General features: G+C 40.5%; 1 protein-coding gene across 3 annotated transcripts in view; it reads right to left on the bottom strand.

Moving 5' to 3' along the window:
- The window catches only part of ABCB11 (ATP binding cassette subfamily B member 11), a 98,490-nt gene extending 82,740 nt beyond the window's left edge, over positions 1–15,750 (bottom strand). For 2 of the 3 annotated variants that reach the window (XM_032355861.1, XM_032355862.1), the window contains exon 1: positions 15,371–15,750. Coding sequence is in view for 1 of the 3 variants with exons in the window: in XM_032355860.1 (XP_032211751.1) it covers positions 5,992–6,067 (76 nt within the window). In the remaining 2 variants the exon portion in view is untranslated. Of the gene's footprint in view, positions 1–5,991; positions 6,089–15,370 lie in introns of all 3 variants that reach the window. The other variant, XM_032355860.1, reaches the window with a different exon arrangement.
- Positions 15,751–19,596: the final 3,846 nt, after the last annotated feature.

Below are 19,596 nucleotides of genomic sequence, written 5' to 3' on the forward strand. Positions count from 1 at the left end.
CTTACAAGTCTTAGTGACAAAGAGAAAATTCTGAAAGCAAGCTGGTTGCTGCTTTCAATGGTAACATACAATGGTAAAAATATTAGATTGGCAGCAGACTCGTCCACAGAGACCTGGCAGACCAGAAAGAACTGGCATGATATATTCAGAGCACTAAGTGAGAAAAACATGCAGCTAAGAGTACTATATCTAGCTAGGCTATCATTGAAAATAGAAGAAAAGATAAAAAGCTTTCAGGACAAACAAAAACTAAAAGAATTTGTAAACACCAAACCAGCTCTACAGGAAATATTGAAAGGAGTCCGCTAAACAAAGAGAGAGCCTAAAAATAGTAGACCAGAGAAGAACAGAGACAACATAGAGTAACAGTCACCTTACAAGCAATACAATGGCACTAAATTCATATCTCTCAATAGTTACCTTGAATGTAAATGGGCTAAATGCCCCAATCAAAAGACATACGGTATCAGAATGGATTAAAAAAACAAAACCAATCAATATGCTGTCTATAAGAAACTCATTTTAGACCCAAAGACACCTCCAGATTTAAAGTGAAGGGGTGGAAAACAATTTTTTTTTAAAGATTTTATTTATTTATTTGACAGAGAGAAATCACAAGTAGATGGAGAGGCAGGCAGAGAGAGAGAGAGAGGGAAGCAGGCTCCCTGCTGAGCAGAGAGCCCGATGCGGGCCTCGATCCCAGGACCCTGAGATCATGACCTGAGCCGAAGGCAGCGGCTTAACCCACTGAGCCACCCAGGCGCCCGGGGTGGAAAACAATTTACCATGCTAATGGACATCCAAAAAAAGCTGGGGTGGCAATCCTTATATCAGATAAATTAGATTTTAAGCCAAAGACTATAATAAGAGATGAGGAAGGACTCTATATCATACTCAAAGGGTCTGTCCAACAAGAAGATCTAACAATTTTAAATATCTATGCCCCTAACATGGGAGCAGCCAACTATATAAACCAATTAATAACAAAATCAAAGAAACACATTGACAATAATACAATAATAGTGGGGACTTTAACACTCCCTTCACTGAAATGGACAGATCATTCAAGCAAAAGATCAACAAGGAAATAAAGGCCTTAAATGACACACTGGACCAGATGGACATCACAGATATATTCAGAATATTCCACCCCAAAGCAAAAGAATACACATTCTTCTCTAGTGCACATGGAACATTCTCCAGAATAGATCACATCCCAGGTCACAAAATCAGGTTTCAACTAGTACCAAAAGATTGGGATCATTCCCTGCATATTTTCAGCCAACAATGCTCTGAAGCTGGAACTCAATCACAAGAGGAAATTTGGAAAGAACCCAAATACATGGAGGCTAAAGAGCATCCTTCTAAAGAATGAATGGGTCAACCAGAAAATTAAAGAAGAATTGAAAAAATTCATGGAAACAGATGATAATGAAAACACAATTGTCCAAAATTGTCCGTGGGACACAGCAAAGGCAGTCCTGAGAGGAAAATATATAGCAAAGAAGACTTTCTCAAGAAACAAGAAATGTCTCAAATACACAACCTAACCCTACACCTATAGGAGCTAGAGAAAGAACAACAAAGAAAGCTTAAACCCAGCAGGAGAAGAGAAATGATAAAGATCAGAGCAGAAATCAATGAAATAGAAACCAAAAAAACAGTAGAACAAATCAACTAAGCTAGCACATGGTTCTTTGAAAGAATTAATAAGATTGATAAACCCCTGGCCAGACTTATGAAAAAGTAAAGAGAAAAGACCCAAATAAATGAAATCATGAATGAAAGAGGAGAGATCACAACCAACACCAAAGAAATACAAGAAATTATAAGAATATATTATGAGCAACTATATGCTAGCAAATTTGATAATCTGGAAGAAATTGATGCATTCTTAGAGATGTATAAACCACCAAAACTGAACCAGGATAAAGTAGAAAACCTGAACAGACCCATAACCAGTAAGGAGATTGAAGCAGGCATCAAAAGTCTCCCAACGAACAAGAGCTCAGGGCCAGATGGTTTCCTAGGGGAATTCTATGAAACATTTAAAGAATAATTAATTCCTATTCTTCTGAAACTGTTCCAAAAAATAGAAATGGAAGGAAAATTTCGAAACTAATTTTATGAAGCCAGTCTTCCCTTGATCCCAAAACCAAAGACCCCATCAAAAAAGAGAATTATATACCAATATCTTTGATGAATATGGATGCAAAAATTCTCACCAAAATACTAGCCAATAGGATTCAATAGTACATTAAAAGGATTATTCACCACAACCAAGTGGGATTTATTCCTGGGCTGCAAGTTTGGTTCAACATCCACAAATCAATCAATGTGATACAATACATTAATAAAAGAAAGAACAAGAACCATATGATACTCTCAATAGATGCTGAAAAAGCATTTGACAAAGTACAGCATCCTTTCTTGTTCAAAACTCTGCAAAGTATAGGCATAGAGGGTACATACCTCAGTATCATCAAAGTCATCTATGAAAAACCCACAGCGAATATCATTCTTAATGGAGAAAAACTGAGAGCTTTTCTGCTAAGGTCAGGAACATGGCAGAGATGTCCATTATCACCACTGCTATTCAACATAGTACTAGAAGTCCTTGCCTTAGCAATCAGTCAACAAAAAGAAATTACATGCATCCAAATTGGCAAAGAAGAAGTCAAACTATCACTCTTGACAGATGATATGATAGTTTATGTGGAAAACCCAAACAACTCCACTCCAAATCTGAGTTTGTACAGGAATTCAGTAAAGTTTCAGGATATAAAATCAATGCACAGAAATCAGTTGCATTTCTATACACCAACAACAAGACAGAAGAAAGAGAAATTAAGGAGTCAATCCCGTTTACATTTGCACCCCAAAACATAAGATACCTAGGAATAAACCTAACCAATGAGGAAAAGAATCTGTACTCAGAAAACTATAAAGTACTCATGAAAGAAATTGAGGAAGACACAAAGAAAATGGAAAAACAAAGACAATGGAAAAACGTCTCATGCTCATGGATTGGAAGAACAAATATTGTGAAAATGTCTATGCTACCTAAAGCAATTTACACGTTTAATGCAATCCTTATCAAAATACCATCCCTTCTTTTCAAAGAAATGGAACAAATAATCCTAAAATTTATATGGAACCAGAAAAGACCTCAAATAGCCAGAGGAATGTTGAAAAAGAAAACCAAAGTTGGTGGCATCACAATTCCATACTTCAAGCTCTATTACAAAGCTGCCATCATCAAGACAGTATAATACTAGCACAAAAACAGACACATGGATCAATGGAACAGAATAGAGAGCCCAAAAATAGACCCTCAACTCTGTAGTCAACTAATCTTTGACAAAGCAGGACAGAATGTCCAATGGGGGTGGGGGGGTGAGGAATCTCTTCAAAAAATGGTGTTGGGAAAATTGGACAGCCACATGCAAAAAAATAAAATGAATCTGAACCATTTCCTTACACCACACACAAAAACAGACTCAAAATAGATGAAGGACCTCAATGTGAGAAAGGAATCCGTCAAAATCCTTGAGGAGAACACAGGCAGCAACCTCTTCTACCTCAGTCGCAGCAACTTCTTCCTAGGAACATCGCCAAAGGCAAGGGAAGCAAGGGCAAAAATAAACTATTGGGACTTCATGAAGATCAAAAGTTTTTTCACAGCAAAGGAAACAGTCAACAAAACCAAAGACACCTGACAGAATGGGAGAAGATATTTGCAAACGACATATCAGATAAAGGGCTAGTATCCAAAGTCTATAAAGAACTTAGCAAACTCAACACCCAAAGGACAAATAATCCAAGCAAGAAATGGGCAGAGGACATGAACAAACATTTATGCAAAGAAGACATCCAGGTGGCCAACAGACACATGAAGAAGTGCTCCGCATCACTTGGCATCAGGGAAATACAAGTCAAAACCACAATGAGATACCACCTCACACTGGTCAGAATGGCTAAAATTACCAAGTCAGGGAATGACAGATGCTGGTGGGGATGAGGAGAAAAGGGAACTCTCCTACACTATTGGTGGGAATGCAAGCTGGTGCAACCACTCTGGAAAACAACATGGAGGTTCCTCAAAAAGTTGAAAATAAAGCTACCCTATGACCTAGCAATCACACTACTGGGTATTTACCCTAACGATTCAAATGTAGTGATCTGAAGGGGCATATGCACCCAAATGTTTATAACAGCAATGTCCACAATAGCCAAACTATGGAAAGAACCTAGATGTCTGTCAACAGATGAGTGGATGAAGAAGATGTGGTGTATATATATATACAATGGAATACTATGCAGCCATTAAAAGAAATGAAATCTTGCCTTTTGCAACAACATGGATGGAACTAGAAGGTGTTATGCTGAGTGAAATAAGTCAATCAGAGAAAGACAATTATCATATAATCTCCCTGATATGAAGAATTTGATAGGCAACGTGGGGAGGTTTGGGGGGTAGGGAAGGAAAAAATGAAACAAGACGGGATCTGGAGGGAGATAAACCATAAGAGACTCTTAATCTCACAAAACAAACTGAGGGTTGCTGAGGGGAGGTGGGTAGGGAGAGGGTGGTTGGGTTATGGACATTGGGGAGGGTATTTACTATGGTGAGTGCTGTGAAGTGTGTAAAGCTGGCGATTCACAGACCTGTACCCTGGGGCTAATAATACATTATATGTTAATAAAAAATTAAAAAAATCAGAACTGGATTCGGATGATGGCTCCATAATCACTGGTCATGACATCTTTGCAACAGTTTAAACAATTTATTCAAGTCTCATTTTCTTCCTCTGTAAGTTGTAAAATAATATAATTTGTTTAAAAACTATGGGGCACCTGGGTGGCTCAGTGGGTTAAAGCCTCTGCCTTTGGCTCAGGTCATGATCCCAGGGTCCTGGGATCGAGCCCCGCATCGGGCTCTCTGCTCAGCGGGAAGCCTGCTTCCTCCTCTCTCTCTGCCTGCCTTTCTGCCTACTTGTGATCTCTGTCTGTCAAATAAATAAATAAAATCTTAAAAAAAAAAAAAAAGCAAAACTAATAAATGTGGGGTACCTGGGTTGTTCAAAAGGTTAAGGGTCCGGTCAGTTCAGGTCATGATCTCAGGATCCTGAGATGGAGCCCCCTCAGTTAGGCTCCCCTCAACACTCAGTGGGGAGTCTGCTTCCCCTACGCTTTCCCTCTGCCTCTCCCTCTATCCCTCCCCCTGTTTGGGCTCTCTCTCTCTCTCTCTCCCTCAAATAAATAAATAAATAGTTTTAAAAATAACAATAATAATTGCTTGGAATCACTTGTGCTCACTACATGTTAGTGGAGGGCCCTACATGGGCCCCCTTTCCCATTATCTCACTCTGGCCAGTATAGTCTTTGTTGTTTCTCACTAAATAATTACTACTATAATCAATTTTAACAATAGATGGATAAAGGCAATAATAATAACCAGTGCTGGATTTTGTAGATGAGATACTTTCATTCACTTACGCTTTGAGCAGTTTTTTCCCCCCAAGTTCTTAATTTATGGTACGGGTTGAATATTACATGATGAGTTGACATTAGCTTCCCTAGGCATGGGAAGTTTATAGAGGAGGTACAGTTTAAAATCCATTTATGCTGCTTTCACAGCTGGTGCTTTTGAAAAATGTTTTGATATCAGTGAAATGGAATTGGACATCAATTTCTGGACCTGCCATGATTTCAGTCTTGGAAATTGTACCAATTCCACTGGTTGTGTCCTTCAATGTATGCAGCCACTGCACATTCTCCCACACTTCATATGTTTTTACCCAGCATTTTCGAGAATTCCATTACATGGATTCTGGATAGAACCACCCGTTAGTCAGTAAGAAATACATTCAGTAATGGTTCTTTATATTATTGTTGGTCTTCCTCTGACCCTTGGAAGTTCACTAGCTTGTCCACTTTTGCTCTCACCTCTTTTTGTTTAAGAGACAGTAAAAGAAAAAGACCACTTACAGAATCTGTCTGACTCAAACCCATAATTGTCCTCTCCAAATTTCTTCACACTGCGAAGAATTACTGACTCAGACATTGCAATCTGCAGCCAATAGCCCTATAAAATAAAATAAGCATTGCAATTATTTCTTTTCTCTTCTTTAAACAAAGTAATCAAATGAAAGAACAGTTTCGTACAATCACTAACAATTTCAATCTTCACTAAAAAGATTTTTTTTCGTTGGTCAATAACTCCATGAAAGAGTCTAATTATTAGGAAAGATAAAGTCAAACCATTGATTATGGCTTTCTCTAGTTGATGAGTGGATAGTTATTTTTTATTTATTTGTCCTTTCTGATTGTCCATCTTTCCATCCTTTCTCCTTCCTTCCTTCCTTCCCTCCTTCCATGAATAAAAATAAAAACCACTAGAGCTGCACAACCAACTGGTGACATTATTGGGTCAATGTCTGGAAGGACAACACCTATCACTGGTGGGTAGCCTGCAATGCTCCTTTGTAAATGCAACGCCTATATCGAGAATATGGTGAGTCCAGGGGAAGAGCTGCCTACTCACTTTAGAAAACAAGTATTACCTTGACATCAAAACAAGCAAGAATGCTATAAGAAAAAATAGAATTATAATGACTTTTTGAAAATAGATCCAAAATTGCTATATACGTTAAGTATAATTCAGCAGTTCATGAACAAAATAAAATGAACAATGTTGGTCCCAGGAATGCAATCATCATTCAATGAAAAACTTTGGTCATTTTGTTAGATGCAGAAAAGGTATCAATAAGAATCAACATCCATTACTGATTTCTAAAACCTAATAAATTTAGAGAAATCATTATCTGGCACTCTAATGAATAGATTTTGGGTAACGATCAGCAATGAATACTAAAACCATTAACTGAAATACTGGCAAAGGTTCAATATCTAGTAGTACGAAGTACTGCAAAGATGTAGAGGGAAAACATTATATAAAGTCATTCTATCTCCTTAAGTTCCTCTTGGCTCTCACCATTTCTCACACTTTCCTTGTTTTCGATGACCTTGACAGTTTTGAGGAGCACAATTATTTTGTAGAATGTCCCCTAAAATGGAACTTATCTGATACTTTTCTCTAGATTTTCCTCAGGATTAGACAGGGACTGTGTATTTTAGGAAGGAAATCCACAGAGATAAAGTACCCTTCTCATTACATTTTATCAAATGTTATTATCAACATAATAGTGCCAATCAACATGATTTATAAAAAATAAATTTTACAAAATAAACTCATTATTAAGAAGTGGAGTGAGAAACATTATTTCATTAAGCAATTTAGGAGGTCAGTAAAATTTTTTTAAAAAGTACATCAACTAGATTCAAAATTCTTATTTAACAACAAATTTTTTTCACTATAGCAGTATTACATTCAGAGAATGCAACATTCATGGGTTATATCACTTTTGAAATTTTAACCAAAAATTTGTTTTTCAAAAGGAAAAGAAAGAAAGACTTTCATAATGAGAAAATAAAATTTTAACAATAGTTGTAATATTACATCTCCTAATTTTTAGATAAGACTTTTTAAAAAATATTCAGTATTCAATGGTTTTTTTCCCTGGCTTAGTTCTTCATTTAAAAATGTTTCTTTCTGGGACGCCTGGGTGGCTCAGTGGGTTAAAACCTCTGCCTTCAGCTCAGGTCCTGGTCCCAGGGTCTTGGGATTGAGCCCCACATCAGGCTCTCTGCTCAGCGGGGAGCCTGCTTCCTCCTCTCCACCTGCCTCTGCCTACTTGTGATCTCTCTGTGTGTTAAATAAATAAATAAAATCTTTAAAAAAAATGTTTCTTTCTATTGGTGTGCAAATATTTGGCAGCACTTAGAGGCCAGTTGTGTAGTGTCTTGTCCATGAACTTCAGAGTTTCACAGATCCTATGACTTTACTCCATGTTGTTGTATATGTTTTTTAACCTCTCTCCAGGCCCTGAATTCTCCATCATTCTAGTCAATGATGGTGATAAAATCTACCTTGGAGGACTAGTGTGAAAATGACATGAAACTGTGTTTGCACATCAGCTGACACAAAAGGAGAAGACGGCTAATATTCCTTTTGGCCTTCAAACATAGAAACTATCCCCCTACCACTCCCATGGGGGTCATTTGCAGTAAGCCACCCTCTATTAAAAAGGAGAGTGATGATCAACCAACCTACTCTCTTCATTTTCCCTCTCTGTGCCCTCAGCAATTCTGTACAGTTGTTTTCACATTGGCTTTGCTTACATTTCACTTCTTTATGAATGCAATGATTGTTGGGATATCTATTTTACTATTTAAGAGTAATATTCTCAAACACCAAAATTCATGCATAGCATGGATTTCCACCCTTGTGGCATTGACAGTGCCCTTCAGCCAAAGACCACTGGGAACACAACTGTAGTGGAACAACCTGGATTTATTACTTAATTGCAGTAGAGGAGAACACCCAGTGCGGACTATGGGGGTCTCAGTTAGAAGGTGTTAGGAAGAAACTATTGCAGAACTTGGGTTTCAGTTGTGTGTTTTGTGAGAGGATCCAAGAAAGCCAGGGTTTGCTCCAGATTGGATGCTGTCGGAAAGCCAGAGCAATTTCATGATTGGGTGCAGAAATAGTCACTCATAGCAAGAGAAAGGGATGTTTGATATTTTTGAAGGTTGCACAATGACCTTCTTTTTGCCTGTGTTTGGGCAAAATTATGGACTCGTCTTTGTTTCATTTTTATCCTGGTTTCAGACTGAGTTTGTCTGAGGTTGATGGGATGGTTAATTTCATGTATCATTTTGAGTGAACTAAGGGATGCTCAGATAGCTGGTAAAGCATTATTTCTGGGAATGTCCGTGATGGTGTTTACAGAAGAGATTAGCATTTGAATCTGTAGACTGCCCTGACCAGTGCAGATGGGCATTATTCATTCAGTCCTTTGAAGGCCTGAATGGGGCAAAGAGGCAGAGAAACTGAGGGCAGAGAAACTAAATAGACATTTTTTCTAAAGAAGACATCCAAATGGCCAACAGGTACATGAAAAGATGCTCAACATCACTAATCATCAGGAAAACACATATCCAAACCATAATGACATATCACCTCACATCTGTTAGAAGGGCTATCACTAAAAAGACACGAAATAACCAGTACTGATAACCATTTGGAGAGAAGGGAACCCTCATGCCCTGTTGATGGGAATATAAACTGGTTTAGCCGCTATGGAAACCAGTATGCAGGTTCCTTAAGAAATAAAATACAAGGGTGCCAGGGTGGCTCCGTCAATTAAGCGCTGGCTCAGGTCATGATCTCAGGATCCTGGGATTGAGTCCACATCAGGCTACCTGCTTGGCGGGTAGTCAGTCGGCTTCTTCCTCTCTTTGTCCTCTGCCCCTGCTTGTGCATTCTCTCTCTCTTTCCTTCCCTTTCTCTCTCAAATAAATAAATAAAATCTTAAAAAAATATACAGCTATCATATGATCCAGCAATCCCACTTCTGAGTATATACCCAAAGGAAATTAAAATAGGATTTTGAAGAGATACCTGTACTCCTGTGTTTATTGCAGCATTATTCACCATAGCCAAGATAGAGAAACAACGTAAGTGCCCATCAATGGATGAATGGATAAAAAAGATGTGGCATAGTGTGTTTGGGTGGCTCAGTTGGCTGAGTGACTGCCTTTATTCAGCTCAGGTCATGATCCTGGGATCCCAGGATGAAGTCTCACATCGGGCTCCCTGCTCAAGGGGAGTCTCCTTCTCTCTCTGACTCTCCCCGCTCTTATGTTCTCTCTCTCACTCTTTCTCTCAAATAACTAAAATCTTAAAAAAAAAAAAAAAGATGTGGCATATATATATATATATATATATATACACACACATATATAGAATATATAAAAAACTACATATGTGTATGTGTATGTACACACAATGGAATATTATTCAGCCATAAGAAAGAAGGAAATCCTGCCACTTGTGACAACATGGATGGACCTTGAGGACATTATTTTTAATAAGATAAGCCAGACAGAGAAAGACAAACATGATATGATGTTGCCTATATGTGGAATCTTAAAAAGCTGAACTCATAGAAATAGTAGAATGGAGGTTACCAGAGGCTGGAGGGTGGAGGGATTGGGGAGACATTAAAGGATACAGACTTGCAACTAGAAGATGAGTATGTTCTGGAGATCTAAAGCACAGCAGAGTGATTATAGTCAAAAGTACCATATTGCATTCTCCAAAATTGCTAAGAGGTTGTATCTTAAATGGTCTTACCACAAAAATGAAATGATAATTGTGTGACATGATAGAGGTGTTAGCTAAAGCTCTGGTGGTGACCATACTGCCATATATGAGTGTATCAGAGCAACAAGTTGTACACCTTCAACTTCCACAATGTAATATGTCAAACACATCTGAGTAAAAAATTAATTTTTTTGAAGTCAGGAAAGGATGAATTTGCTTTTTTACTTTAGGAAGGAAATGCATCCTTTCCTGCCCTTGGACATCAGAACTACTGGTTCCCACCCCTTCGGTTGGTTGCTCAGTCAGAAACTGAAGCTAGTTCCCTTATCTCTGCCCAGCTCAGAAATAGCAGTGATGACTTTTGAGGGCCATGGTGTTGGAAAAGTTCATGACTTGCATGCATCCACAAAGACAGTGGCAATTTTATAATGTTGAGTCTGGGAAAGGACAACAAGATACCAAAATTACTAGAATGAATAAGCAAAAGCCTTGCCTATGATATTTTCCAGGAAAGGCGATATTTCCAGAATTGGATGTTAGATGGATTACCTCATATCATTTAAGCATAGAATGAAATTCTGGTATATCACTAGACCATGCTTTCTTCCACAGTTTAGTTCCCTTTCTATTAGATGAGATTCTGGGAAACATAGCAGATGCTAGAGAGTGCCTCTGATAGTTTCTGAAACCCTGGGAACATAGTGGGAATCTAGTTTTCAGTGGTCAACAGGTTTCACAGGGTCACAAGAGTGTGTCTCCTCTTCACCTGGTACATTCCACGATTTAAGCGTACTCTGGTGTGTTGTCACATTTTTTCCCCCATCAATATTAGCAGATGTAATGTCATCTAATTGTACTCTCTCAGCTGTTATCTATAGTACCGAAGCTAACAATTTTGCTCTTGAGCTTCCTAAAGTGTGTGAAGGTTTCTCGGATATCACACATTGCAAGAAGCTTTAATTAAGGTTTCCTAACAATTTACAATAACACAATTTTACTTTAACCACACAAAAGAACTCAGAATTGAAAATGAGGTACCATGCTATTTCCTTTTCACTCTGCCTTTTCATAAAGTAAATGATTTTAATCTCCTAAAAGTCTCTTTGGACACAAACTGAGAATTTTAAAATCTTCCAGGAAGATGGTCTTCCAATAAATTTAGAAAATCTAGGGAGTCAAAAGTCACAAATCAAGATTCCTAAGCACTGGCTGGCAGACTTTGGCCACCTATTTTGTGGAACCCCCAAGAATTTTTCATTGTCCATGCCGGATCTACTGTCCCTCTCTGCTAAATGACGTGTGGTCTGTGTGCAGACTATATGTACTTCTGTTTAACTATCCAGGGTTGAAGTTTTCTTTTCTTTGATAAGATGTGTAATCTTATCAATACAGAGGAGAGTCTCCTGACCTTTACTGGTAGACACATCACAGATAATTCTACTTTAGAACACTAGCAACAATATTCTGGAAGACCACTGCTGGGGAGGAGAGAGAGAAGACAGAAAGTAACACCTGGATGGGTTGCCTGACAGAACCTAGGACACTGACAAACCTCAGAAAGGAAATAAATAAGCACTGCCCTAGGGGGTTGAGGCTGTCAAAACTAGACGAGATAAAGTTCTATAAGCTATGTCAGGGACAACCCAAAAATCCAAAGAATACAAAATGTCAGTGCCCACCATGGATCATTGCATCAAGGTTGCTAAGTGTGATGTCAAGATTCCAGTCTGACTATTGATCCTGCAGGAGAACTGAAAAAGAGAAAGGGAAAGAATGACAGAAAGGCTGGCAGGCAGGCAGGCAGGAAGGGGAAGGGAGGGTGGGAGAGTGGGAGGGAGGGCAGAAGGGAGGAAGGGAGGGGAGAGAAAGAAAGAAGAGAGAAAAGAAACAGGTCAGGGGTGAAAATAGTTCTCCTAGAAGCTGGAATTCTTCCAGGGTGAAGATATAACTATAATAGGAGCATTCGGCCCACTGCGTTTTTTTTTAAATAAAGCTTTATTGGAACACAATTATGGCCATTAGTTTTAATGTTGTCTTTGGCTGTTCTTGTGCTACACTCAGAGAGTTAAGGAATTGTGACAGACTATACTTACAACCCCCCATCCACCCACCAATTCTTAAACCATTTACTTTCTAGCCTTCTGCAGAAAATATTTGCTGACTCCTGTATTACGAGGTCAGTTCAGGAGAGCCTGGTGCCTGGGTAGAAATATTGCCTGATTTACCCAACCTAAAAATCGTATGGAGCCCCAGCCCTCCAACCTGCCCTATCCTCGTGGAACTTACATTGTGGCAGGGAAGGCAGGTGCCACATAAGAGATGACAAGCATGTGACTGTGAGTGAAGAGGAAGCATGGGCATCTATCTCCTAGACCCTCCAGCAGAGGTCCTGTCCTGGTCTAGAGAGCGCAGAGAGACCTTGGAGCCAGAGCATTTTCAGGGTGGGACATAGGAGATGAGAGTGAGTTAGCCAAGGAAACAGGAGACAAAAAAGCATCCCTGGCAGGGAAGAGCACATGAAAAGGCCCAGATCCAAGAGAGAGCACATGGGCTCAAGGACAGAAGAATGTCCAGCGAGTGTGAAGGAAAGTGGATGGACATCTCTGAAGGACATGGCTGCTAGATTCTTCTGGGCCTCATCTTTAACACTGAGGACTTGGGACCTTACCCCAATGGCAAGGGAACTAAGAAAGAATTTTAGGCAAGATAAAGATACGGCCATTTTATACTTGTTTAAAAATGCCAACACTCTTAAGGCGTGGAATTTGAGAGCCCCCACCCGGAGGGACTAGGAAATCGGTTAGGAAGGCCAGGCAACGGGCATCTTTGTTCAACAGGGCACAGACCACACAGTTCATCCCCAGACAGATAGGCCATTGGTGCCGAGGCTCCTGTCGCTTTTGGCTCTTGTCCCTTTTCTACTCATCAGGTTTTCGATTGTCTCTGTGGAGATTTGTTCTGCTTTCCAATTCATTTTCTCCCAAATACTACCTTTAAAACATGTTGGACCTTGCTTCAACTGAAGTTAGGAGGAAGAGGCTGGGGTTTTCCTACATGCAGGCCAAGGTAATAAGGAGGATCTAAATGCCCTAACGGTCAATGAGGAGCTGGAGGGACAGCGAGAGGTACAAGGCCAGGCTCACAGAGTGCAATGTTCTTCATCCCACTGCACAGCCCACTGTGAATATTCTCCTTGGCATTTCTCTTATGAGGCCTTTCCCTTCGTAGAAGCTCTCCAGGCCTCCAGGACCACACACTCCCCTTCCCTGGGCTGCTCAGGGAGAAATGCAGAATGGCTCCTGGTCCTCTGGAATTTGAAAGTTGTCTTTTCAGCCACAAATTCTGATTTTTTTTTTTAAAGATTTTATTTATTTATTTGTCAGAGAGAGAACGAGCACAGGCAGACAGAGTGGAAGGCAGAGTCAGAGGGAGAAGCAGGCTCCCTGCGGAGCAAGGAGCCCGATGTGGGACTCGATCCCAGGACGCTGGGATCATGACCTGAGCCGAAGGCAGCTGCTTAACCAACTGAGCCACCCAGGCGTCCCTGATTTATTTTTTTTTTTTTTTAAGCCCTGAAAATGCCTTTCAACTGCTGACATGCAGAAATGTAGATAGTGCACTTTTGATATTATTAAACGCAGCAAATGATTGGTTTTTCCCAAGGATCATGAAAAGAAAGATTAGTTTACACTAAGAAGCAAGAAAAATAGAAAAATACTGCCTTGTAGATAAGCAGGTTGTGGCGTGATGGTGTGAGTCAACAATGTGGAAGATAGGCTAGGATAGAAATGAGGCCCCTTTAGCCTGAGGGCTGCAGCTGATGACAAGGGAATGAAATGAAATGGAGGACTAAAGAATTGCTCTCAAACAAGAGTTTAAGGTCAACATTACCCCCAGCCTATCTTGGTCTCTACATGCATAGCTCTCCCATCTGCTCAAAGCAACACACAAACCCTAACACTTGATTCTTGCAATGGAACTTGGGCATTTTTTGTTTTTTGTTTTTTGTTTTTTAGCAATTTCAGTGTCCTTTAAAACTATGGAATGAGCAGGGTTTTTTTTTCCCCCCTACATTACTTCTTAATCTATTTCCAGCAACCATCAGCAAATATTTGACACCTTTACCGTTAGTGGGAGGACACATAAATTATTCAAAGGGCTTACGATCAAGTAGGGGGCAGGGCATGTAAACAGTAACTCCCAGGCAGGGAAATGGAGTCTCAGAGAAAATAACAGAAGGTTACAGAGCAGAGGAAAGAGGGTACCCAAGTCTGGAGGGGTAGGGAATGTGTGGGGCTGAGGTGGGGGGTGTTGCTGCATAGAGAAAGAACTTGTATTAAACAAGACCCTGTAAATAAGTTAATGCTTTACAAGTTTAATGATAACCGCCATTAGATCCCAATATTAATAGTTTGGGATGCAGTCATTATAATTTGTCTCTAATATGTCTAGTAAGCTAGCCTTCCCTCAAAACACTTGGAAATACCACACTTTATTCCCAGACATCATTCGATATTTGACCAATGTGTTCAAATTATCAACAACATGTGATTTCTACTAGCTAGGGAAACCTAAAAAGGGAAATTAGATTCTAGAAACCAACCTTTCTCCCTCTAGCCATGCATCCGAAGCTCATATTTTTTAGTATCTTAATTACTGAAAATTGGGAGAATGAGGAAATGAGCATGGTGATGGAGAAAAGAGAAAGCTGGTAGAGTTCTCTAATAAATCAGCACCAGCTTTCTGGGATGCGATTTGTGGTGATCTGTGCAAACAGCATGGTGCTTTCATAAAACCAAGATTTAAAAGTTCACTAGCATTTTTACTTTGGGCAGTTTATTCGATCCATTCACCCATTTGCACCACACACCCCGTACACCACACTCACATTCTCAAGAGAGTTGATGCATAAAGTTATAAATGAAACAGTGACCAAGAGCCATCTCTGTTGTATATCCTGTTATGAAATTATCAATGTATTCTGCAAGTTCCTATCCAAGCATTACAGTATTGCTTATCGCATGACAAAAGGACAGCCTTTAGTAAATCAGAAACATGACACCCCCCAGAGTAGAAGCTAGAAGCCACGGACTTGAAGAACGTAGTCCTCAAATATTCTAGACAGTAGAAGTCACTTACCTATGAGCGTGAACTTGAGAAAGCCAGAGAACAAGAGACTCTACTGTGGAGAGTCAAAGCGTTTTACCACCCTTTCCAACTTCAGTTTTCATCATTATAAAACACTGAACAGAATTCAGGCTTTTTTGAAAACACTATCTATTTGCTGACGGGTCAATGCCCTGAAGGCCAGGCGAAGCACAGTTCAGTGACATCTGTGGAAAGGTTGAGCACACTGGAAACAATAACCTCAGATCCAGAGCATGCTTGGGAAGCCATCTGAGGGCGCCACCAGGCATCAGAAAGTGAGGATCCCCTTGAAAGGAGACTGTGGCACCACCCCCGCCCCACAAGAGCACTGTGATTGTGGCTTGGTCCTCCTCTTCCGTTCATAGGTCTTGGTCCGAAGAAGTTCCTTTAAAACCTAACAAGCCAAGACCAAAAAACCTTGAAACTTTTCCCCTCAACCTGAAAGATTACTCTTGGAAATTCCTTACGTGGCAGGCCCCTGATACTCCCAGCCCCAGAGCTGTGTGGAGATAGATAACCTGGAAGAACTCCTGAACCAGCCTTTTGCTCAAAACGCTGTGCGCTCACATGACCCTTGCACCCTGGCCTCCACAGTCAACGACCTCAGGCTCTACCCACCAGAGGAAGCCTTGTGTAAGGAGAGAGAAATGATTTTTTAAAAGGTATTTAAACCTTTTCATTTAACCTGTTCATTTAAGAACAGAAATCCAAGTCAAATAAATTCATAGAGCTTCTCCAATGCCTTTGTGCGGTTTGGATCTGTTCCTATCCCTTCTTGTGAATTCTTCCCATTTTCTCAAATTCTCTTACTTCTTTCTCTGCCTGAGTTAATCCTTTGCTAAGTATGTCTCACTCTGGCCTTCAGCAATGAATTATGATAGCCAATGGTGATCAAGCCCTTGTTGGCTCAGTTGAAGAGTTTCATTTGTACCCCCTTATTTGGATTTCTCAATAAGCATAGGGGTTAGATGCTCTCATCATCATCCCCATTGTATCCTGGAGGGGACGGAAGCACAGAGGGGTCTTAAAACTAAGGGGTGGAGCCTATGCTCCTAACCCCTCTCTGCTAACCTTTCACCCACACTCTAAAATGCAGGTGGGCCAGTGCTTCTCCATTTACAGAAAGGAAGCTCAAATAATAAGATCAAGTTTTCTCAACTTCAAGTTTTCCAGTCATGACCTTTTTTAAAATTCAGCATCCACAGGGTGCTCAGTCAGTTAAGTGCCTGCCTTCAGCTCAAGTCATGGTCCTAGGATCCTGGGATCCAACCAGGCATCCGGCTCCCTGCTCAGTGTGGAGTCTGCTTCTACCACCTCTGCCCCTCCTTCCTGCTTGTGCTCTCTCTCATTCTCTCACTTTCTTTCAAATAAAGTAATTAAAAATCTTTAAAAAAAAAATTCAGCAGGGGCACCTGGGTGACTCAGTTGGTTGAGCAGCTGCCTTCAGCTCAGGTATGATCCCAGTCTCCTGGTATCAAGCCCCACATCAGGCTCCCTCTCCTACTTCCCCTGCATGTTCTATCTCTCACTGCCTCTCTCTGTCAAATAAATAAATAAAATCTTTAAAAGAAAAAATTCAGGGTGCCTGGGTGGCTCAGTGGGTTAAAGCTGCTGCCTTCGGCTCAGGTCATGATCTCAGGGTCCTGGGATGGAGTCCCACATCGGGCTCTCTGCTCAGCAGGGAGCCTGCTTCCCTCTCTTTCTCTCTCTCTTTCTCTGCCTGCCTCTCCATCTACTTGTGATCTCTCTCTGTCAAATAAATAAATAAAATCTTAAAAAAAAAAATTCAGCATCCACTACTGTTTATCTCTACTGGAATCCATATATATGATGATTTATAATTTAGCCCCAAATTTTGTGTGTTATTATATGTATATGTTAAATTTTCCATATGTTGAGGTCAGCAAACATAAGCAAGATTTATAAATGTTCCCCTCTCCGAGCTGGTTTGCGAAGCCCTGGAACAGGTTGACTTCTGAGGCAACGCAAATGTAGTAATACTGGGTTTGGCACTGGTTAGGACCCAGGAAAAAGAAATTTGCTCTACACAAAACCAAAAAGACAGCACATCTGTGGGATTGTAGCCTTGATAGGGAGAAGAGCCTCTGTAGAATTTTATGACCTTCGTTCTGGTGAAATTGTTGATAACAGTCACAGGATGAAAAGGAGCTGCTCACTAGTCCCAGCATCCTAAGTTTTCCCCTTGTGTGACATGTAGATGTATGGGAAGATTAAAAAAAGAAAGAGAGGGGGCATCTGGGTGACTCAGTGGGTTAAGCCTCTGCCTTCGGCTCAGGTCATGATCCCAGGGTCCTAGGATCGAGCCCCGCATCGGGCTCTCTGCTCAGCGGGGAGCCGGCTTCCTCCTCTCTCTCTCTGCCTGCCTCTCAGTCTACTTGTAATCTCTGCCTGTCAAATAAATAAATAAAATCTTAAAAAAAAAAAGAGAGAGAGAGAGAGAGAGTTCTAGAGCTAGAAACGATATTGCAGATACCACCTCATCTTGTAGATGCAAAAACTGAGGGCAGAGCAATGACCTGTCCTGAGCCCCATGCAAGTTTAATAACATCTTCCTCTGTTCCTTCAACTCTGGCCCCTTGAGCAGCCAGGACAGGATGAATACCAAGTTAACCATTCCTATTGTGTTTCAGCCATAGGTGAGCTTTCTTTATGATCTAGAGTCTAAAAGCAGGTAGAGCTGTGGTGCCTGCTGTCCTCCAGTTAAAACATCAACTGAAACATTTTTGAGGGCTTCTTGTGTGCCAAATACTGCTCTAACCTGGGATACAGTATGAGCAATACTGATGAGAATTCCTGCCCTCAGGAATCCTATATTCTGGTGGGAGTAAGGGCAGACAGATAGTAAACAACAAGCACAACATATGTGCAGATGGTGAGAGATGCTACGGAGAGAAACATTAGAGGAAAGGAATATGATAGGGAGTAAGTGTATGTGTGAATGTGTGTTTGTGAGGCGAGCAGGAGTGCCGCCATTTTAAGTCAGGTGGTTGGAGAAGGTGACGTAGGAGGAATGATCTGAGGTGAGGGAGCAGGCACATGAGGATCTGGAAGAACAGTAAGTGCGAATGCTCTGGGCAGGGGAGCACCTGTTGTGTTTAAGGAATCACAAGGAAGTCCGTAGAGCTGGAGGAGAGTAAGAGAGAGAGCAGTAGTAAATGGTATCATTGTAATGACAGTAGAGCAGTGGTTCCCAAAATGTGATTACTAGACCAGCAGCATCAGCATTAGCTGTTAGAAATATAAATTCTGGGGTCTACCCTAGATGTCCTGAATAAAAACTCTTGGGGTGGTACTCAGCATGCTGAAGTTTGAGAACCACTATCATAAAATCTTAAGAGGTCACTTTAGACCAATTTGGACCATGGTTCAAACTCATATTGAAAAATGCCTCAAGGAAGGCCCAAATGAGGAAGATAGAATTCAGCCAACAATAAATTGTTCCCAAAATTGTACTAGGGGGAAAAAAACAAAACTATTGAGGATCATTCTGGGCACTGTGGAAGAAACAAAATAAATCAGTATTATTTTCAATACGTGAATCATTCAAACATAAATCTTGAGCATCTTCTATTTGCAAGATGTCATGTCAGGTGTTATGCTGGCTACCCACTTGTACACTTTAGAGTTAGTGTCCTTGAGAATGTATAAATCTTAAAGGGAAGATAAAGCCCCACATAAAAAGCAATTAAGAGGGGCTCCTGGGTGACTCAGTGGGTTAAACCTCTGCCTTTGGCTCAGGTCATGATCTCAGGGTCCTGGGATCCAGCCCCACATTGGGCTCTCTGCTCAGCAGGGAGCCTGCTCCCCAGCCCCCACTGCCCGCCTGCCTCTCTGCCTACTTGTGATCTCTGCCTGTCAAATAAATAAATAAAATCTTTTAAAATTTTTTAAAAATAAAATAAAAATTTAAAAAAGCAATTAAGAATAAGGCAGAACAACATCAAATGTCAAAGCATTCAATGCATCTCTTACATATTTTTTTAAAAATGACACATCAGTGGGGACAAGAATCATTAGGGAAAGAGTCTCTGAGGAGAGGGAATTGGAGTTTCATCTCGGAGTGTGAGGAGCACCCAGTCAGGAATACAGCATGAACAAGGTCATAGAACACACACAGGCAACATTAGGAAGAACCAGATGAGAGAAGAGGCTTGAAAATAGTGAGGGGTTTTTTGTTTGTTTGTTGGCCAACAGTG

Source organism: Mustela erminea, chromosome 8 (assembly GCF_009829155.1).
Source record: "Mustela erminea isolate mMusErm1 chromosome 8, mMusErm1.Pri, whole genome shotgun sequence".
In the NCBI taxonomy this organism is placed as follows: domain Eukaryota; kingdom Metazoa; phylum Chordata; class Mammalia; order Carnivora; family Mustelidae; genus Mustela; species Mustela erminea.